At 38.3% G+C, this 23241-nt stretch overlaps 1 protein-coding gene across 2 annotated transcripts in view; it reads right to left on the bottom strand.

Moving 5' to 3' along the window:
• Positions 1-22152, bottom strand: part of LOC6034927 (growth hormone secretagogue receptor type 1) — a 51609-nt gene extending 29457 nt beyond the window's left edge. For both annotated transcript variants that reach the window (XM_001845140.2, XM_038255371.1), the window contains exons 1-2: positions 21684-22152; positions 21450-21612 (exon numbers count right to left, since the gene is read on the bottom strand). In XM_001845140.2, coding sequence (XP_001845192.2) covers positions 21450-21612; positions 21684-21770 — 250 coding nt within the window. In that variant the 5' untranslated portion in view covers positions 21771-22152. The remainder of the gene's footprint in view (positions 1-21449; positions 21613-21683) is intronic.
• Positions 22153-23241: the final 1089 nt, after the last annotated feature.

The raw sequence follows: 23241 nt of genomic DNA, 5'->3' as shown, positions 1-23241 counted from the left end.
CATTTGTGGTCATAATTTTTCACTGATCGGTGAGCAAACTTAGAACTGCTTAGGCCTGTAGGCAAAAGCCCTGTTCCAATGATCAGGAGCCTTCGATCAAATCGTTTGAATCTCCAGCGCGCTATCAGTCGTGAGCTACAACTATCCGGAAGCAGCCAGCGATACGGTAGATTACTTCGCACAGCTATCCAAATCCTTCATGATTTGCTTAGTCTATGACGCTAGTTGATTTAAAAAGCGGATTCAGTGACAGTTTATTGATCAACTTAATGTTAACATGTTGACGTTAATGTTAACATTCCATAGGTTGTCTTCCTTAGGTGTCTTGATAAGGTCCAGTTTGTGACAATACACTACCTTCCCTTTACTAAGAAATCGATTCCAGAAGGGAAAAGATCAAACAATACTAAAATCAGCTATCTTCATGAATTTGTAGGAATTATAACCGCTCATACGTTGATTTGAACCAGCTAAAAAGTTCGGCTTGATTACCTAACATTCGATGTTTGACTTCCAAATTCTGTTCGACACGTAGCGTTTCCACCATCTTGCACGTAGATCTTCCCTTCGCATTTCCCCGTGACAAACGGGACAGCAAAATTTAATTACACATCCTAATGAATATGTATTGAATTTCACTGGAATTTTCTCCTGGACAAAAAAACAAAGTTGCCTCAACAGCTTGTGCAAAAAACATAGTCCAAAAGTCACATGGGAGTCAACAGCCAACAATTTTCATTTTAAAGCACTGGACCCTGTTGGACAAATGCTCCTCTGGTCCAGTGGGTGACGACGATGTCAAGAAGCTGCCCGCGTCATGGACATGGACTTGGTAATTCCGGACACAAACGGACACCAGGACAATAGCATCTCGGCATTGTCAGCGTCTAATGAAAATTCACCACGGGATAGCACTTTCCGAGTGAGCGGAAATTATAATTAGTTAGGAAATGCTACCAACTGCGTTCTTTTCGGCCGCCCGGCAACACACCAACTCCGAGGTCGTAGGCCTTATCTGCTCGGAGGAGAGTCATTCTATCCCCGGTTGTAATGAGAATTGTGGTCATCCGGGCGAGAGGAGAGGTAAATAGTTTCGGGGTAAATTAATTTTGAGAGTGCCTTACTGAACATTTCAGGTGTGGAATTTCTTGGAAAAGTGCCAATCATAGCTGTTGAATACTATGCTGAGATTCATGATGCATAACCTCAAATTGCACATTTTCACTCTTCTCGAAGTATCCGGTGGAAGGCTGGATGATAAATGTTATGAAGCTGACAGGATTTGCTTTCCTGTCAATTCCATAACTGACTGCACCCTTACGCAAACACATGACGATTGCATTCCTGGATGGATTATTTTTCACTTTCTTCTGTGGAAAATGTTCAGACCAGGGGTTCTCAGATCGGATACGATTACTTGGAATTTTACCACTGAATTGATAACCACTGAAAACATCATTAATGCAACTCCATGAACCACAAATTCACACCAAGTGGTTTTCTGATTGTATTCCGGATCGGAACCTTCCCACAGTGACAAGTCCATGATCGGGAAAATACGGAAAGATTTGGGTCACCAGCCAACCTCCAACCCTTTTCCGAAGCTCATCAGTGCAAATATCTTCGGAATGCCATAATGGCATATCGTTTCTTGTACGCAAACAAATCCAGCATCCTCCGTACCAAGACGAGTGCTTTTTCCCAAGTCAACCGCATACAAGTGGAAATATCCTGACACTCACAGGAACCAGCTTTTAGCTCGACGAGATTTCCTCGATTGATGGAGAGCGGTTTTCTTATCCTTTTCCACAGTTAAATATTGCCCATGAATGGTGTGTCCTTTGTCAACGGTGGAGGCGATTCCATTATGCAATCGAATGGCCAGTGACCAGCCAGTAAAGTGGGTCGTGTTTATCTCTTGTGGCATGAAATTATTGATATTTCCTTTGATAATTGTGGGGTATTCTTTCAGTAGATAAAATCTTGCATTTTTTGCGTGAGAATCTGGCATATTTCCAATAAAATGTTTTTTTTTTCTTCTGAAAGAAGAAATTAATACTTCAAAATTGTAAACCTTGCTTCATAAAATGACAAACTTACATAGCCACCCAGATTTGTAAAAAAAAACAAGGTACTGTGTTTTAGTTGTCACATACATCCAGTTTTTTCGGTGCTTATTTTAAGCACCTAGGTTGAAGGTGTTTATTTTTCCACTGATTTTTAAAGAATATTTATTCTAAACCAATAAATAAGAATGCAACATAGGTTCCAGTGTAAAAATTGATGCGTGATGAAGAATCTGTAATGTTGACAAAGGTGAATGAGAATTTTGTCTTCACGCGAGTTAAAAAAAGTTAAAAAAATATCTGTTTCCCCTAGCTTCTCCAAACCGTTTCAAAGTGATTTTTTTGCTTTTTTTTTACTGAAAATATAAAGCAATATTTACATTCGAATTGAGATTTCTGCAAGTAAAGTATCTAAATTACGCAAACTAGGAAATTACCTTTTGATGGTGAAAAACAATATTAAAAAGGTGGAAACAGAACCAGGTTTCAAGTATTGTCTTTTCCAATAATTTCACATCGTGGATTCCGTTTTTACAACATTTTAAAAAATGAATGAATTTAGACACCAAATTTTCATATTAACATTAGCACCGCACTCGATTTTTTCAAAGTGCAGTGCTTATCAAAGTTACCTTACTTCAAGTTAGGGTTCTATTTCCCTTCCCTGCCTTTGGATTGTGAGTCCAACTGCCTACCAGCGACTCCACCGAGACAGGACCCAGGGAGACGACACCTGGACTGAGCTATCGACCTAACCTCTAGATTAGACCGGGGCCAACATTTACTTCCCTGTCCGACGGAAGATGTGATCAGACAAATCTCGTCTCGAAATTTGCCACCGGGCCTTCTGGGATCGAACCCAGGCCGACTGGGTGAGAGGCAAGCACGCTTGCCCCTACACCACGGGTCCCGACAACTTACTCTCATCAATTTGGCCCGAGTGTAAATTTGACATTGACCTACACTGCCCATATTCTAAATTAAAAACAAATAAATACATTTAGATGAATTAAACAAAGCATGTACCGTCAATTGGGGTGAATCGGGACTGCAGTCTGAAGAGGAACAGAAATTTATAAAACACTTAAGAGCGAGTTTTTCACCAATGTGTAACAGGTCGTATCGAGGTGCCTCGATTTGGATGAAACTTTTAGCGTTTGTTTGTCTATACATGAGATGAACTCATGCCAAATATGAGCCCTCTACGACAAAGGGAAGTGGGGTAAAACGGGCTTTGAAGTTTGAGGTCAAAAAAACAAAAAAAAATTAAAATTGCTCGCATTTCCGTAAAACTTCATCAATTCCAACTCTCTTAGATGCATTCGAAAGGTCTTTTGAAGCACTTCAAAATGTGCCATAGACATCCAGGATTGGTTCGACTTTTTTTCTTAGCTTTTGCAAATTACTGTCAAAAATGGATTTTTTTAAAACCTTAATATCTTTTTGCAACAGCCTCCAATACTCCCAAAGGTCAAAAGATATGTGATTATATGGACTATAAGCCTACGGTATTAACTTTTTGGCCAATTGCTGTTTTTCTCATAGTTTTTTGATTTTTCTAGAACAATCATTTTACAACGTTAGTTTTTGCCCTGTAGGCCAAAAAGACTGTATTTTTTGGTCTCAATTTTGCCATATTCGGAATCCTCGGACAATTTCACGTAAGTTAGAAGTATTGGAGTTGTAAATTTGATTGGAAAAATTGCCATTTAGTATGAATTAAATTTTTTTTAACAATTTGTTGGGTTAAGGGTAAAACAGGTTTTCGCCTACTTGATATAGCATTTGACGTATTGATAACAGGGTAAATAAGATCTATTTCTTTTTTCAAATATGTTTTATTTAATTATTTTTTAAATCAAATTTTCAACCCCAATACTTCTAACATACGTGAAATTGTCCGAGGATTCCGAATATGGCAAAATTGAGACCAAAAAATGCAGTCTTCTTGGCCTACAGGGCAAAAACTAACGTTGTAAAATGATTGTTCTAGAAAAATCAAAAAACTATGAGAAAAACTGCGATTGGCCAAAAAGTTAATACCGTAGGCTTATAGTCCATGAAATTACCTATCTTTTGACCTGTGGGAGTATGGGTGTAGGAGGCTGTTGCAAAAAGATATTAAGGTTTTAAAAAAATCTATTTTTGACAGTAATTTGCAAAAGCTAAGAGAAAAAGTCGAACCAATCCTGGATGTCTATGGCACATTTTGAAGTACTCCAAAAGACCTTTTGAATGCATCTAAAAGAGTTGGAATTGATGAAGTTTTACGGAAATGCGAGCAATTTTAGGATTTTTTATGGTTTTTTTTGACCTCAAACTTCAAAGCCCGTTTTACCCCACTTCCCTTTGTCGTAGAGGGCTCATATTTGGCATGAGTTCATCTCATGTATAGACAAACAAACGCTGAAAGTTTCATCCAAATCGGAGCACCTCGATACGACCTCTAGAACAAACCGAGCAATATTTACAAATACTGCCTCTTAAAAGCTTGAAATTTTAGAAACGATGCACTATTTTTGTTGTTCTGTGTCTATGCTATCCAAACCCAATCAAATACATCCAAATATTGTGCAGTGCAGTCACAAGACTAGAACAGCTGCCTCAATTCGCATAATGTGGCCCGATCCGCTTCAGATGACTGTATTCAGAATTATGTATTTTATAAAGATCTTTTGTGCTGATTAAAAAAAAATGACTGTTTCGTTGTGAACTCATTTTTATTTTGCATCGAAAATGACAACATATATAAGAATCATTTTATTAAAAGCAAATCAGAATGATATTATTCCTAGATAAACTGAAAAAAATAATGAATCGTACTCATTATCATATGAATAGTGAAACATTTCTGCACTCCAATAAAGTTCCAAAATATACGATGGCCAATTGTTTGTTGATCCCCCACTTCCATATTTCACAAAAAATAAACTGAAACTCCCCAGGAGATCAACTCGCATATTTGTGAACACAATCCAAACAAAAATGACATCAGATAATAACATACAAATGGATAAACAACGAAATCAATGTTTTCTTTTCTTCGAAAAACCAACAAAGATCTCCGCGGTCGGTCTTTCTTATTGTTAAGAAGATGCAAAATTGCACATTTCAGCTGCGATCAAGAGCTCTCGTGTCAAGATTGGGATTAAAAAATGCGGATGATTACTGCTGGTTGAGAAAGAGAGAGATAGAGAGCAGGATAAAAAGGTGTACTGAATGAATCGCGAGCCAAATTTCACCATAATCCATCACACGGGACGCGAACTGATGTTTATCCATCCTGAGAGGGGTGACGCGAAAAAGAATTGCTCCTTCATCTGCATAATCAATATGCAACAGTTGGACACGAAGCCAACCCCACCCAGCCCGGTCCCTTCAGTAAAGAGGCCAAAGATTGGAATAAATCTGCGGCACAGTTGGGGAGCTCAAAGTGTGTCATTAAATTGCTGTTGTAGTGCGCTGTGGTTTACCGCACCGGTTGATTGAAATCTCGTGCAGCGTTTAAACTTTGGCTGAAATTTGATAATGCTTCCCGCGATCTTCAAAGGACTGGCTGTCATAAACGGGGAACAGTGCACGGAAGAGGAAGAAAGCGTGTTTTACTGAACAGTGGGGTTATTTTATCAATAGTTTTTTTTACCGAAATATAATTTAATTCTGAAATGATAGATTATGCAACAAGGTGCAAAAACAGGATTTTTTCTGCACAAGTCGTACATTTATCCAGCGTGTTTATCCCTTATCCCCGAATCCCACTTTCCCGAATCCCATATCCCCGAAAATCATTTCCCCGAAAATTCCACATCCCCGAAAATCATTTCCCCGAAAGTGCCACTTCCCCGAAAATTCCACATCCCCGAAAATCATTTTCCCGAAAATTCCACATCCCCGAAAATCATTTTCCCGAAAATTCCATATCCCCGAATGTCATTTACCTGAATGGCCATTTTACCGAACTGCCGTTTTCCCGAATTTACATATACCCGAATGGTCACTTCACCAAAATATCCTACATATAAACTAAATTGTTATTTAGGGATTTTTTTTATAAAAGTATGACGTTAATATTTAATTCTCCTACGTGTTTTGTAAGATTAAAAAAAAACAAATTACCGTAGAAGGCCATTAATAAACCACGCGGACACTTCAAGAGTGCGGGGTATTGAGATCATCCACGTTCCATAAAAAAAGATTTTTTTTGTAGCGGCCATTTTCAGCAAAGGACAATTTTCCAAAACGGTATCTACGTGGTAAGGATAGAACAGCAACGATAGCTTCATGCGACGACTCGATGCGCAGGATTCAGTTTGTTCTAGATTTTGTTTAACTGAACTGATTTGTCTTTATCAATTTTGGCTGGATGAAGGCTTTGAACAATTTTTTTTTTATTTTTTTACGTCCAATCCGAGTTCTGTGACCAACACTTTTAATCAAATCTAAATAGTTGATTATTGAATTACAAAAAGCATTTTTTGAATATTTCATCGCCGCCATTTTAGATTTAAAATTACTAAATCACTTTAAAGTAGTTTAGGGGCTATACTTAAGCTCGACAGATGATTTTGGTTGCCAAGGTCCCGAATAAAAATTACAAATTTTTGCGGTAGTCGGGCCTGAACGTGTGTCAAACACGTTCTGACCTGAAATCCCTTTGGCCAGTTGTCGCACTTACATCAATTTGAATATTCAAAATTCAAGTGAAGCTCGGAATTTTTTGAACGTTCAATAGAGTAATCAACGTTCGTTTGTATTGCGTGTACGTACACAAAAAATAAGTGAGGTTAAATGTTGTCTGCCAGCAAAATCAAATGGTGCACTAGTGTGCGTACGCGAAACGTCATAAAGCTCTATTGTGGACATGATACTTTATTGATCGCTACTTCCCCGAACCCGGTCAGGCGGGTATGGCCGTTGTCCAGAACCGCGCGCGGTTCTGGGCAACGGCCATACCCGCCTGACCGGGTTCGGGAAGTGGCGTTCGGGGAAATGGCCGTTCGGGATTATGGTCATTCGGGAAAATGATTTTCAGGGATGTGGAAAATTAGGGGAAGTGGCCATTCGGGAAAATGGTTTTTAGGGGAAGTCGCCATTCGGGGATGTAGCCGTTCGGGGAAATGGATCGTTCGGGGAAATGATTTTCGGGTAAATGACATTTCGGGAAAGTGTCTTTTTGGAGATGTGGCATTCGGGGAAATGTCTCTTCGGGAATGTGTGTTTCGGGGAAATGTCATAGATTCACCCAGCCCAGCGATGGGTCAATCTTTGATTTCAGAGGGTAGCCCCGAGTATGCCCAGATTTGGACCACCGTGCACACCAAAGTGGTCCAAATCTGGGTTTACTCGGGGCTACCCTCTGAAATCAAAGATTGACCCATCGCTGGGCTGAATTTCAAATTTGAGCTCATTCTGACCACGAGAACCCCTCCCTCTAATCGCTTGAAGTTTGTTTAGGAAAAATCGTCAAAATGTATGGAGAAAAGCAACTGTTTCGGTTTTTACCTATGGAAATCGCAATAACTATCAAATGCCTTATACAGAATTCAGCCTAACGATGGATCAATCTTTGATTTCAGGGGGTAGCCCCAAGATATCCCGAATTTGGACCACCCTAGTGCACACGGATAGAAATCCTGCAAGCAAATCCGGTTACTCCGTGGTGTCGAATTTGTTAACATTGAAATGTTTCCAACATCGTCAACATTTTTTTCGATCTTAGGTACAATGTTGTCGATTTTGAAAATATTTACAATGAAATCGAAAAACAATTTGACAATTTTGGAAACATTTCAATGTTGACAAATTGGGCAGACAGAGTTATCAGATTTTCTTACAGGATTTCTATCCGTGCATGTAAATGAAGAACTTTTTATTGCGTGCTTTATTTTTTGTTCATTTAAGGTCAAACATTTAAACGCATTTTCTCGGGACGTTGAAATGGCGGGTGTGTCAAAATAGCACGAACACGTCACACAATTTGCCATAGGGGATATTTTGTAAAATTCTCGGAATACAAGTTCCAGGGAAAATCCAGCCACATATCGGTTTCCCGTGGTGCACCCAGGATGAAACTCTCTCCAATCGCTTCCTAGGACTTTTTTACATAAGAATAGTCTTGGCAGGACTCGGAAAATTAGCCCTGTTCCGAGATGCGGCTTCAATCAATAGTTCAACCGACTTAATTAATCTATTTTCAAAAACAAAAGATTGCATTGCCTTTAGAAAGTGTGCATATTTCATAAATTTCTGAAAAACAAGAAAATTTTTCCACATTTTCCAACAACATGTATGACGTGTCACAAGTGTGTACAAACATTTTGATGATAAATTGGTCTATGTCACAATTGTGTATTGCGATATCCGGGAAACGGAAGCGTGTTCCCAAAATCGGGTTAAAGCATCTTGTAGTGTTTGTTATGTATAGAGCAGTTCTCTACGAAATCTTTTCTTTTTTTTTTCATTTTAATTTTTGTATTTTTTAATCCAGCTGAAACTTTTTTGATGCCTTCGGTATGCCCAAAGAAGCCATTTTGCATCAATAGTTTGTCCATACAAATTTCCATACAAATTTGGCAGCTGTCCATACAAAAATGATATATGAAAATTCAAAAATCTGTATCTTTTGAAGGAATTTTTGATCGACTTGGTGTCTTCGGCAAAGACTAACATTTCAAAAAGGCGTAAAATTGAATGTTTGGCCCTCTTAAAATGTTAGTCTTGATTTGAAAAAAAAAATCGAAAAGATCGGAAAATTTCACGAATGTTTCATGTTTTAACATAGAAAATCGGACCATTAGTTGCTGAGATATCGACGTTAGAAAATGGTGAGTTGTTTGGGTGAGACTTAGAAAACATCAATTTTACTGCTTTTTAAACCTTTGCATGGCAATATCTCAGGTCGTATCAACAAAGTTCAAAAAAGCAAAATATAGAGAATTTTCTCAGCCTTTAATTTTTTTTCAGAGGTGGGCAAACATGTGCACTAATTTTAAAAAAATGGAACGACTATTTTCAAAAAACCGTTACTTAATCCACCCTTAGGTGGTTGGCGCCTTCCTCACATTTAAAGGGTGCCATCCAAAATGCAAAAATTGCGTAAATAACACTTAAGTGCTTATAACTTTTGATAGGGTTGTCAGATCTTCAATGTTTTGGACGCGTTAGAAAGTTCTTTTGAATACCCATCCAACGATAGGTCGCATGATAGATCCGGACAACGTTTTCATCAAAATATCTGAGATCCAGCCTCGAAAAAGTGCGTAAATAACACTTAAGTGCTTATAACTTTTGACAGGGTTGTCAGATCTTCAATGTTTTGGACGCGTTGGAAAGCTCTTTTGAATACCTATCCAACGATAGGTCGCATGAGAGATCCGGACAACGTTTTCATCAACATATCTGAGATCCGGCCTCCAAAATGCGTATAAATAACACTTAAGTGCTTATAACTTTTGATAGATTTGTCAGATCTTCAATGTCTTGGATGCGTTGGAAAGATTCTTTTAAATACCTTCCTGAAAATGTATAGCATGACGGGTTTTCTTACAAAAACCACCCTTTTACAATCTTCCGGACTTTTATTAAAATCGTTTTTTTAGCATAACTTTTGAAGTACTTAACTAAACTGCATAATTTTGAATAGCGACTTATGGGACCCCAAGACGGATCGAATGACGCCAAAACGGACAAAATCGGTTCAGCCGAGTGACAATTTTTTTATCAACATCCCACCACACACACAGACATTCGCTCAGAATTTGATTCTGAGTCGATAGGTATACATGAAGGTGGGTCTAGGAGGTCTAATTGAGAAGTTCATTTTCGAGTGATTTTATAGCCTTTCCTCAGTAACGTGAGGAAGGCAAAAATTACCTAAAAATGGCTATAACTTGAAAACGGTGCACTTTATGAAAATTTCACTACAGTACTTTTTAATTGCAAATTTGATTTTACATCGAAAAATGAAATTGAAAAATTTTTGCGACCAATATTTCGATTTTTAGAAAAAATCAGTATCGATTCGAAAATTCATAACTCGGTCAAAGATTTTTTGCACAACCTAGAAATTTCTGAAAAGTTGGCATTTTATGTCCCCTAAAACATATCAAAAATAAAAATAGTGTTTGTTTGCAAATTAAGTTTTAGTGACAAAAAGTTTAATAAAAAATCACTATTTTGTACCATGTATCATTTTTTTTTAGTGTAGTCCTTATCCATACTTACAACTTTGCCGAAGACACCAAATCGATCTAAAAATTCCTTCAAAAGATACAGATTTTTGAATTTTCATAAATCATTTTTGTATGGACAGCTGCCAAATTTGTATGGAAATTTATATGGACAAACTATTGATGCAAAAATGCTTCCTTGGGCATACCGAAGGCACCAAAAAAGTTTCAGCCGGATTAAAAAATACAAAAAAAAATCGAATGACCGAAATCTCAGAGAATCGCTCTATAGCAAAACGTCATCATTAACTCATTTTCGACCAAAATGGTCTATGTTTTATTTATTAAAAGGGATCTCCGAGATGACTGGGAAAAGTTCAGAAACAACTGGCAAGAAACATAATAGCGAATCTGATTCTGTCGTGAATTTGATAAAAATTATTGCCAAAATGGTTGTGAAGAAATTACAAAGACTTTTCCAACGTTCAACAACTTTGTAGACTTGACAACCCTGTCATCGAATATCGTCTTTGACGAACTTTTGAACATTGAATAGAAATATCTTTCGTAACTTTGAATTCATTTTTGATTATTCACAAAGTTTGATGATCTGGCTGCTACTTTTTCGGAGGATTTAAAATAACTCCATTATACAATAAAAAAAAGAAAGACATAAAGAGAAATACAAATAATACTATTGCTACATTCATTCAAGCATTCACCCAAACGGATTCCACCGAATGCAGTCCAACTGACGGTGCGGTGGGAGGTGCATCGTGCGATCGCAAGCAAACATGAATAAAAACTGTACAGCATTGCACAGATACACCACATCTTGGCAGAGTGCAGCATTGACATCACGCGGCACGTGACGGCAACGGATGCTGGTGTATCGAAACAAAAACGTTGCAGTAAAGTGATTGTTGACTTCTGCAACAACTCTCGCCTAAATCCCTATGAACATTGAACATGTGTGTTGAATCTGTTGCTCTTGCCGTAGGTCGCGTGTGTTTCTGGCGAATTGTGATGTTATTCAGTTTTGAAGTGGCCACTACAGTTTGTGGATTTCTGAAATTCATTTAAGTAATGACGTATGCTGTTAGCTTTGTCTTTTTGTTCCTATGCAAATTTGTAATAATTTTAATAAAAGTTATTATAAGTTGAAAAATCTTTGATCAACAAATTATCTAAATATAAAAGCTTCCTCTGTACACAAAAGTTTTCTAACAGGAGAAGGAGACAGATAAATATTTGTCATTTTTCTTGCCAGCTGCAGCAGCCAGAGTGCAACAAGTGCATAATTTTTCTGGCCACTCTCAGCCCGACCCGGCTCATGCTCGCTGTTGGATTAATGGACTGCAATAAAATTTATTTCTATAAGCCGTTATTTACGCCCGCTGTTGTAGACTATCCAGCATTGCCATCTCTTACGAGCTCCGGGGGTAGCTAGAGAGGTGTGATCTGGACAGTGGGGTGAGTCGGACTTTGAGTATGTTATCAAACGAATCTCTCAATTTGATTTTAGATTCAAAAGAAATGCAGATTACAGAATTGTGAGGTTAACCCTTCAGGATTAATTTTAGGTATTTTTTCAGATTAACTGTGAGTCAACAGAGACCCGTCATGATTCTGTAAGAAAACATGTCATAAACTGCTAATTGTTTTCGATAAAAACCTATTTTACCCCACATTGCCGACCACAACCGGAGGTGCATTATTGCTCAACTTCTGCCTGGATAGTTCATCGGTCGGGGGTCTCATTTGTGGTAGCGTGTGGTAGCAGTTTGGTCCAACCGCCCCTGCTACTTCCATTGCGGATTTGCATCTCCGGAATCCGAACCAAAAACCAGTGTGAATGACGGACTTCAGCTTTCTGGTTGGCCAGCAGTGGCGAGGTTTATTAACATCGACCACTTGTTGGCAACGTTCGCGCCTCGGCATGGAGGCAGCGGCGGCGGCCGTAATTTAATTTGTCCGGTAATCAAAGTCCTTCGGTTATTGAAAGCGCAAAATGGAAGTAGATAGGGACGGTAGCAGGTATGCAAGCAATGACGCCTTACTCTCTCGGTTGGGTGCTAATTAGCATGCACACAAGATTCGTGCCAAATAACCATCAGTTTTACTCCCCTCGCTCAAGTGATGAGAGGCTGAAGAAATTAGCGAGATGCATTTTAGCTCAATTAATTCACTTGACGTGCAGATTCTCCGGTTGGTTTGTTGTGTATGGGCGAAACGATTGAAACACTCATCGTGGTAATCGTTTCCAGTCTTGAAAAAAAAATATTATTGATGACCTAATTGAGTATAACCAATTACACAGCTCGACAAAAACTGATTTGAGTATTGCACGTTTCATTATGTAGAAGTCAGATCGAATCAAACTGTACTTTGATCTTCAGAAATAGCTTTTAGGTCATGTCCTAGATAGGGAACAACTTTGACAATAAAAACTAAGATTGTCTAAAAATTTTAGCTCGATCTGAACACGCGAAGCCCATCCTGTAAGTCCTTGAAGTTTTTATAGGAAATAATCTTCAAAATTTATGAAGATATGAACTATTAGGGCGTTGTCCGATCCTAACGGATTTAGAGTATTTCTCAAAGACACCATATTTTTAAGGATATTTTTCCCGTATCTTGGAGAAAGTTACCTTAAATTATATAAAGATTCTTTAACCGTAAAATGAATTTTCCCATTCAAACTTGAACCGTCAGATCAAGCTCAAATTTGAAACCAAGCTAGTGGTTAGATTTTTGATTTCAAACGCGTTCTGATCTGAAATCCCTCTGCCCAATTGTCGTACTTACATCGTCGAGATAGCTCGACAAGATTAAAACTTCTTTCATATGAAAAATTACAAAAATGCACGGAGTTTTTTTTGGTTGTTATTGAATATCTCAGGATTGAAATCGAGATCCGTGAAGGAAAGGTGAGGCATTGTGAGCTGCACAACATGGCGTTCTTAACTCAATTTTGATCAAAATGCACGTACGACAAGTTAGTACGATATTGACGACATGTGAGTTGATGGTGTTGACCAAACATGAAAAGAATAGGTGCAGTCAAAATAATTGGATAAAAGATTTTTTTGTAAAATGATGATGCAAAGTTCGACTTATTTTTTATTTTTATAGATTTATTTTAAATTCCAATCCACGCCGTGAGTACCCCTGACTGACAGCTTGTTTATCATAAATTATGATCCGTTTTGTCGACACAATCTTACTATTATGATCCATACTTGGTTAAATTCCTTAAAGCGTGCCCCCATTCATTACTCTTTGCAGGCTCAAAGAAGTCAATCAGACAGATTTTCGGCGCGTATCTCTTCGCCATCATCATCGTCGTCGTCGTCTTTGTCGCCTGCTTTTGGGCTCAGCTCAGCGCGACTTTATGGATCTGTTTACCACCATTTGCTCAATTTTATGCCCACAATTTCGGTAATCCCCGAGACCTGTACTCGCTCTCCTACGCACCCAATAAAACCGCTTCCTCTCCAACGATCGACCTGTTGACGAACCCTCCGAGTACGACGAGCCAAGAGGTTAAGTTGGGCTCCACCGCGGTGTGGCGCTAATGATGCTAATTGTAATTTATTTAAGCTACTATCATTTGCAACTGGCTTCCTTTCAGCCAGTAATTTGGGTATCCATAAAAGCTGCCCCAGCGAGCGTCCTCCAAAGGCCGTCCTGTGCCAAATGTAGCAACGCGAAGCAGCCACTGGAGTGTCAAGATGACCAAAGTGCGTCGAGGACCGTTAACGATTCAATTTTCACGCCTCTGCCGATATATTTTGGATGGAGGAAGAGAATCCACGAAACCCGTCACAGATTTATTTTTAAATTATTCATGCGTACACTGTGATAAACAGTCCAATTACCACATTTCACACCAAATATCTACCACCCTCAACAAACATTTCGTAATTTATGAACGCCTTCCGGCTGCGCGTTGTAGGCACTTTGTGTCGTCGTCAATCAGCGCCCGTCTCGCCATATTTAGTTGGTTATTCGACTGGAAACACGGTGATAAGTGACTCATATTTTTGGCCACACCGTAAAGTGACACCACAGCAAAGGAACTGTTTTAAACTCAGTTGTGCGTAAATTAAAACTTGAATTTTGCTGAAATTAGTTTCGTCTGACATGTTGACAAAACAATAGGGGCGATTCTTCGCCAACTCACACGATATCGGAAAAAGTTACCCCGATCCCGATTTGTGTGAAACTTTTTCCTAAGAGAAAACTTTTTCGATATCTAGTGATGGAGGGGCTGTCGACCCCTTCCATTTTTGAACATTCGAAAAATACGTGTTTTTCAATAATTTGCAGTCTGAAATGGTGTAATATACAAATTTGGTGTCTGGGGGAATCATAAGTAAAATAGGTCGCCCGATTTGATGGTGTACTCTAAATTTAATAAACACGCATATTCATCGAAAAATATACAATAAAAAGTTTCAAAAATTCAGCCATATTTCGTTACACAACCGTACAAAAAATTAAGATCTGTAATTTCAAGGGAAATTTATTTTTTTTTTCGAATCTGCAATAAACTAGATAGGTATTTTTTCAGTTAGAACTATTTTTTTTTCATTTTAAAATTTTAAACCTTTGCATGGCAATATCTCAGCAACTGAAGGTCGCATCAACAAAGTTCAAAAAAGCAAAATATAGAGAATTTTCTCAGCTTTTCAAAAATATTTTTATTAAAAGTGGGCAAACATGTTTAAAACAATGAAAAACTGCGACTATTTTCAAAAAAGTCACCTAAACATGGATTTAACTTGAAAACGATGCTCTTAATCAAAATTTCACAAAAGTACTGATTGATTGCAAATTTGATTTTACATCGAAAAATGAAGTTGAAAAATTTGTGCGACCAATATATCAATTTTTTGAAAAAAAAAAAACAGTATTGGCTCAAAAATTCATAACTCGGTCAAAGATTTTTTGCACAACCTGGAAATTTCTGAAATGTTGGCATTTGAAGTCCTCTGAACCATATAAAAAAATAAAAATAGTGTTTTTTTGCAAATCAAGTTTTAGTGACAAAAAGTTAAATAAAAAATCACCAATTTTTTTACCGTGTATCGTTTCCATCATTTTCCATTCATTTGTATCATTTTTCCAGTGAAGTCCATATCCATACCTACAACTTTGCCGAAGACAACAAATCGATCAAAACATTCATTCAAAAGATACAGGGGTAATTCTCTACCAACTCACACGAAATCGGGAAAAGTTGCCCCGACCCCTCTTCGATTTGCGTGAAACTTTGTCCTAAGGGGTAACTTTTGTCCCTGATCACGAATCCGAGGTCCGTTTATTGATATCTCGTGACGGAGGGGCGGTACGACCCCTTCCATTTTTGAACATGCGAAAAGAGAGGTGTTTTTCAATAATTTACAGCCTGAAACGGTGATGAGATAGAAATTTGGTGTCAAAGGGACTTTTATGTAAAATTAGACGCCCGATTTGATGGCGTACTCAGAATTCCAAAAAAACGTATTTTTCATCGAAGGGTCATTTTTTCATTTAGAACAATTTTTTTCATTTTAAAATTTCGTGTTTTTTTTTCTAACTTTGCAGGGTTATTTTTTAGAGTGTAACAATGTTCTACAAAGTTGTAGAGCAGACAATTACAAAAAATTTGATATATAGACATAAGGGGTTTGCTTATAAACATCACAAGTTATCACGATTTTACGAAAAATAAGTTTGGAAAAAGTTACTTTTTGCGTTTTTCTTAGTTTCGTCGTCCGTGTCTGTCGCGGGTGACCATGAACGGCCATGATCGATGACGACCAACTTTTTCAAAACTTTTTTTTCGTAAAATCGCGATAACTCGTGATGTTTATAAGCAAACCCCTTATGTCTATATATCAAATTTTTTGTAATTGTCTGCTCAACAACTTTGTAGAACATTGTTACACTTTAAAAAATAACCCTGCATAGTTAGAAAAAACACGATATTTTAAAATGAAAAATTTTGTTCTAAATGAAAAAATGACCCTTCTGAGTCAATGTAGATTCGAAAAGTACATAAAATTTCCCATAAAATAAATTGTTCCAAAATTTTCTACAGTCGAGTAACGGAAAATGGGACCTCGGATTCATGATCAGGGACAAAAGTTACCCCTTAGGACAAAGTTTCACGCAAATCGAAGAGGGGTCGGGGCAACTGCTGTATGAGTTGGCAGAGAATTACCCACAGATTTTTGAATTTTATTTTATAAAAATTAAAATTGAAGAAAAAAGACCGATTTCTTAGAGAATTGCTCCCATGCAAAGTTACAAAAACACGAAATTTTTAAGTGAAAAATTATTGACTAAATGAAAAATGCCTCATCTGGGTTATTTCAGATTCGAAAAGTACATCAAATTTCCCATAAAGTGACATGTGCCAAACAAAATTTTAGTCCAGTATCGAAAAAAGGCAGAATTTTTGAAACCATTTTTGCATTATTGATTTAATTTATCTTTGATAAAATGTTAATTTCAATTGTTATGAAACAGAGTGGACTTGACAAGAATGGGTTTGAAATCAGGCCCAAATTAATTATCGGCGCCTCTCCAAGCGCGTGCGCTCAGAACGAGCAATTTAGACAACAAAGTCCAAATGTATCACACACAAGTGTAAACCCTCCCCTTTCCGGGGCACTGATTTATGGTTTATTTTAACAGTCAGTGACATCCAATACGGCGATGATGTTTACCTGGGTTCAATATTTAAAGCTCGCTCGTTAGCGATGGCCGCGACTGAGGTCCGCGTACTCCCACGAGGCGGTGTTGACCTGAATCAAGTCCACCTTAAAAACGTTCCCAAATGGCGTGGAGGAAGTTCGGATGCGGGGGTGGATGGTCTGTTTGTGCCATGTAGAGCTTTTTTTTGGGGCGGCTAATGCTATCGAAATCAATAGCAAAAGCTGCCAATTTGTAAGGATTATAATAATACCTTGATAGAGAGCTATATTTTTCAGAAGAAATTTACGTTCATAATCCAATTTAAATACAGCATCTAGAAAAAGGAGCAAAGCACGATTTATTGACCAAAAACAAATTTGCATTGAGTTGTTTAACAAATGTTCTATTCAAAATATAAGAAATGGGAGTACGTGGTTTACTCGTAACATTTAATAGCAATGCATGTTTGAAATCGTTGATTACCTACATTAAGTAATCCCCTACATTAAGTGAAACTTGATATTCAATTTTTTGTTTATATTTAGCGCGAAATTTCATATTAATTTGATTTATTATTTTTTTAGTGTGCTATGTTACTGTACAAATCTTTTTTTTACAATTTTAAATACAAGATAATAATTCGTAGTCCACGAGTTTCTCTGGTAATCAATCCGTTCATGAATGCTAGTGTGTCATCAACTTGTTATATTAAAGAAAGCAAATGAAACTATTGTTTCTGTTGAAACCATTCTTTGCTAATCATAAATCAAAAGCGCTTAAGTTGAATCGAAACAAAACAAAGCAACACTCGCCTCTCAAATCTAGGCTGGAAATAGATCCAACGCGACCCAAAAGTGTCTGTGTTTTGTTTCCTGCCGTCAATTTTGACACACAGAACATTGCCCAATTAATACCTGTTGTTTACGCTAATGAACCGGCGCAGACAACAAAAGAGGAAGAACGCGCCTCCTCCTCGACGGCTCGCAACTCGCGCTCGCGAGCTTATCGCTGCGTGACCAACTGGTCTGGCTAACTTCAACAGGCTGACAGGCAGGCGGGAAGGAAGGAAAAGCTCATTCTATACCATATTTGTAGTAAATTTCCTCCCACCCCATACCTTCGCGAGTCGGTGGCACCGTGACATACTGCACCATATTGAACAACGATAAATTATAAACCGGCATAAAAGCGAGCACATCATGCATTGTGCCCATTTTTTTATGACCGATAAAATTTTATCAATTTGTGTGTTGCTTAAAAACGCACGCTCACTGGTTTATACCTGACATTTGCACAAAGAAAGCGGGATTTTGCTTTGTCTTTTTAGACTTTTTGTGTGAGTGTGGATCACACATGGAAAAAATAGATATCTCCCCTGTTTTTGATGTTATCAGACACCAAGACTAGATTGATAAATCAATTTCATATTGATACGCAGATAGCTACATTGAATTGGGTGATATATTCATTTGAGCTATCGTTGTTTTCATTCGAATGGAATCGTTTTTACTACCAGTAGGGTATATCAGTAGGATGTAACAAAAATGACTTTTTGGCGGGCAAGGGTATGTTCCGGTGGGCATACTAAGCCCAAATCCAAAATATAAGCTTGATTGGACGTAACAGGAGATGGCGCTTTGCATTTGAATTTTAAATGGGATTTTACCCGTTAAAAAAAGATTTTTTCGAAAATGTCACTTTTTGAGGCATTTTGGCGTTTATTTTCAACATCATAGGCGTGTAGGCCAGACCCTTGCGCATCTTTTGGTATTTATTACATTGAAATTTGGAGCACCCTGGAGCTCGGTACAGACCTTCAAAGTTTGGCATTTTTTCAAGAAATCGGCCCCGGCAAAAAAGATATGCGTCGCGCCTCGCGACGCCTTAGACACTTTAATTTGATTTTGCTGGGGTCAATTTTTCGAAAAAAAATGCCAAACTTTGAAGGTCAGTACTGAGCTCCAGGGTGCTCCAAATTTAATGTTATATATACCAAAAAGTGCGCAAGGATCTGGCCTACACGCCTATGATGTTGAAAATAAACACTTCAGGGTCCAAAATGCCTCAAAGAGTGACATTTTAGAAAAAATCTTTTTTTACGGGTAAAATCCCATTTAAAATTCAAATGCCAAGCGCCAGCTCCTGTTACGTCCAATCAAGCTTATATTTTGAATTTGGGCTTAGTATGCCCACCGGAACAAACCCTTGAATGCCTGCCAAAAAGTCATTTTTGTTACACTCTAGTATATCAGTATATATTAGTAAAATGAAAGAATGCCTAAAATGAACATTTGCGTTCTTGAAAAATTTAATGTGAAAAGTGAGTGAGCGAGTTGTTCACTGTATATACAGCGGAATTAAAAGGAACAACTCGTCCCTTTGTTTTCCTAGTAATGCATTCTGCTCAAACGCTCACCTAAACCACAAAAGTGAGTGCCTTTAGAGATGAGAGCTTCGCGTTAAAATAAATCAACCTGCCACACGTGTCTCAAACGCGTTCTGACCTGGAATCCCTTTGGAAAAATTGTCGCACTTACAATTTTCAGAGTGTGTCCAGATAGCACGACAAGATTGAAACTTCTTACATAACAAAGCGACAACAATGCACGGAGTTTATTCGGTTTTTATTAAATATCTAAGGATTGATATTTTGGGGATTTATCTAGGTCAAAATGTGAGGCATTGAGATCTGTCAAAAATGGCGTTCTTTAACACAAATTGGTCTAAAATGCACGTGCGACAAGATATCACGATAATGGAAAACTGTCACAAAGTCAATAAGTTGGTATAAGAAGATGTTACAATCCCGTTGACAGTGCACACTACGAAAAAATCGTGTAATTTTCCGTCAAATTAGATGCACATAACTGGAGCATCAAATGAGACGTAAAATTACGTCAAATTTTAAATGACACGATCCAACCCACAAATCGAGGTCGTGTAAAATTACATCTCACGCAATTTTTGTTGGACGATTTTCTTATTGGAAATGGCAGTTTCTTATAAGACGAATAAACACATGTTTAGCTTGACCAAAACCGATGTTTTATTGGACCTCATTATAATTAAATACAAATTTTGTTCATTCATAACCAAAACAATTCTTTCCGGCTTTTTTTCCTTATTTGTTTGAAATTACTTTGTATTTTACTGCGTCCATTTACCTGCTGAAAGGAATCCGCTGTTCATGGGAATCTGCTTCTACTTAGGAGCTTCACCACACCGTCACTTTTCACTGAATCTTTCACTTTAAAAAGGCAATGATTTCTTCGACCGGATAGTCCGCTTTAAAAACTGCAGATCCACGGCGTCCAGAACTTGGTTCCTGGTCAACCGGCTTTCTGTAAGATGTCTGAAAGAAAGTAAACAAAGCACCACCTGTAATGAGAACCCGAGTTAATTGAGGTTTAATTGATCCGATTAATACAGAAAAATAGTATATTTACCTTTGCTTACTGCTTGTAAATGCCTCCGTTGGTCGTTTGATCCAAGTTCCGTAATAATACCGGCAATAATTGAAGGGGAAATCTCCAGTCACAGCTACATCCACGATTTTCAATATGGCTGTCACTTTTTTGCACAACACATTCGGCACACGTGGAATGAAAAATGTGCGTGATATTCTGTTTTATCTGATGTAACATTACATCTAAAAACACGCTCCAATTATGTGCATCAAATTTGATGTAATATTAGGTTAAATTTTATGCTTTATTAGATTTCGCATAATGTAATGTTTGGCAAAGGCATGACAGTGTAAATTTGGGATTATTACGTCAAAACAAACCTAATTTCACATCAAATTCTCATTTACATGAACAAATATTACAACAAATGAGTGGTTCCATTAAATGTAATATTCCAAATTTTTTAGTGTGTGAATACGACTCGAACCAATATGATTTCATAATTAGAATGAAATTAAATTTTTCAACTCCAATCAACAGTTCACCCAACCAACATCAGCTGACACTGGCTGTGCTTGGTGCTTATTAAGTTTTCGCAAGCATTTCGCTTTAAACCGGTTACTTCCCAAGCCAAACCCGTCCGCCCGTCGAATTTGTCGGAAGAGGAGACCTTTCCCAACGGAGCCCACTGTACCGTCTATGGTTCAAGCAAAACACATTAAATTTCAATACAGAGGTATTTTGACATTGCTTCGCTTAAGCTCAACACTTTGTTTGAAGGGGGAGTTTCTCAAGTCAGCGCCGGAATTGCTCCCGGAGTGTCGATTACGATTTGCCTTTTCACCGAGATGAGGCGTTCGCGTTAATTAAAGTTTGTCATTTGGAATGTGGACAATTTTCGGTAATTACTGGCGGAATGAACCGCGCGTGGTGGTTCCTCAGCCGTGCCCTGAAGTAACCTTCTTGTTCGCTGTCAGCCGCGATGAATAGAATTGTTTTCAAATAAATTGCATGCAATTAAGGTCGCTGCCAGCGATAGTGATAATGTGCGCGGTTTTGTGGGTTGGCGTCCATTTAACAAGTGACTGTGATAATTAGTTTTTTTTTTGTACACAACTTACACATTTCCTCTCCCAGTACCCATACTTCGGGTGGTGAGTTTACTTCCACCAGAACCGTTGGCGTACAGACGAGCAGCACTAGCAGATCCGCGATACTTAGGTTCGTTAGGAAGATATTGGTCGAGTTGCGCATGTCTTTCGTCTTGAGGATGACAATGGGCACCTGGTGGTTGAAAGATAATGGATTGTCATTTAAATGGCATTCACTGATGGAAGCATTCACCAATATCGTACCATAATGTTTCCGATGACACCCAAACACATGATGATAATGCAGAACACCATCGAGGTCGCCCGGATGTACTCCGGAATCTGTGGCATGTCGTTGAGTGACTCGTTGAAGCTGCTGGTGCTGCTGCTGCCACTGCCATTGAAGAACTCATCTTCAAAGCCCTGGCCGGTGGTGACACTGGCGTTCAACACCAATCGACCGATTCTGCTGCCCAAGTCTGCAGCGGTCGTGAGGCCATCCGTCACGGATGATCCGAGCTGCTGCTGCTCGTGGTCTACACCGCCCGTTACGCTCAAGTAGCCGGCTGCAACGGATTCACTGAGTGCGCTCAGTAGTCCCGGGGTCGTCGTTTTTGCGGCCGTTGCGTTCGCCAGGACACTCGGAAGGAACACGGCGGCATCATCACCACCGAATACGTGGCCTAGCGAAACTTGCGGTGGTTCACCGTGCGAAATCAGTTCTTCTCGTAGGCTCACTCAAACTGAGTTTAAATATAAATGCAACATAACCAGATTAACTTGCAAGCACTTTACTTTCGTTTAGGAACTATTGGAAAATCTTGTTTCATTTTTTGAAAGATTCACAACACTATCACTACGAAGTTTTTTGATGGCAGTAGAAATTTCCGTTGAGGTATTGGTTACAGGGGAAGAAGTTTTCTTTCTCCTTTTTCTTTGGCTCACCATTAAACGTTTCCTTTGATGTAAACCAATCGATAAAAACACATTTTAAGACCGTTCACAAGCTAGTTTAGAATTGCTGCTTTCATCCATTTCTTCTTTTGTCAGAAGAACTAAAATTAGTAAAGAACATAGTAAAGCTGAAACGAAAAAAAAGGATAAAATTTTAAGAATATTTTTGCCTGGCATTTGAAGGAACAAAGATACAAGTAGAGACGAGGAAAACAATCAATATTGCTGGAACTCATTGAACAGCATTCAATTCTACTGCTCTGTAGTGTTTTAATGCAAACCGTCAACTGGGGCGAATCAGAACTAAAGAGGGACAGCAGTTTTTAGAGCACTTGAAAGCTAGACATTTGAAAAACAACGCACTATTTATGTTGTTCTGTGTCTGTTCTATCCGAAATCAGTCAAAAATATTCATATATGTTGCAGTAACAAGGCTAAAACAGCTGTCCAAACTCGCCCCAAGTTTCCCGATTCGACCTAGAATGCGGTCCCAGATGAGGCAGTAAGTAACTGATTCTGCATATTTTTGAAATAATTGTAATTTATATCATTATGTAAAGTGGATATACACCTACTTTTTGTGTGCACACGTTCACCAACAATCAATTACATTCGACTTAAATCCTCCCATTGTCACCGAAGCTTAAGCGTAAATTCACAGCCAGTCAAACAACGCCAACAACACCGGTGCTTACAAACTTTCGGTACCTCGTTCAAAGAGCTCAGCCAAAACACCTGGAAAGGTAACCAACCACCACAATCCACGAGATGAATCTACGGATGATAAAGTGCCAAATCTCGAGAAACGAAACAACACAAAAGTCACTCGCTTTATTATGGCAATCTGTCCCGGGCAATGAATTGGCCG

Source organism: Culex quinquefasciatus, chromosome 1 (assembly GCF_015732765.1).
Source record: "Culex quinquefasciatus strain JHB chromosome 1, VPISU_Cqui_1.0_pri_paternal, whole genome shotgun sequence".
Lineage (NCBI taxonomy): Eukaryota > Metazoa > Arthropoda > Insecta > Diptera > Culicidae > Culex > Culex quinquefasciatus.
This window is presented reverse-complemented; position numbering and strand designations above follow the sequence as displayed.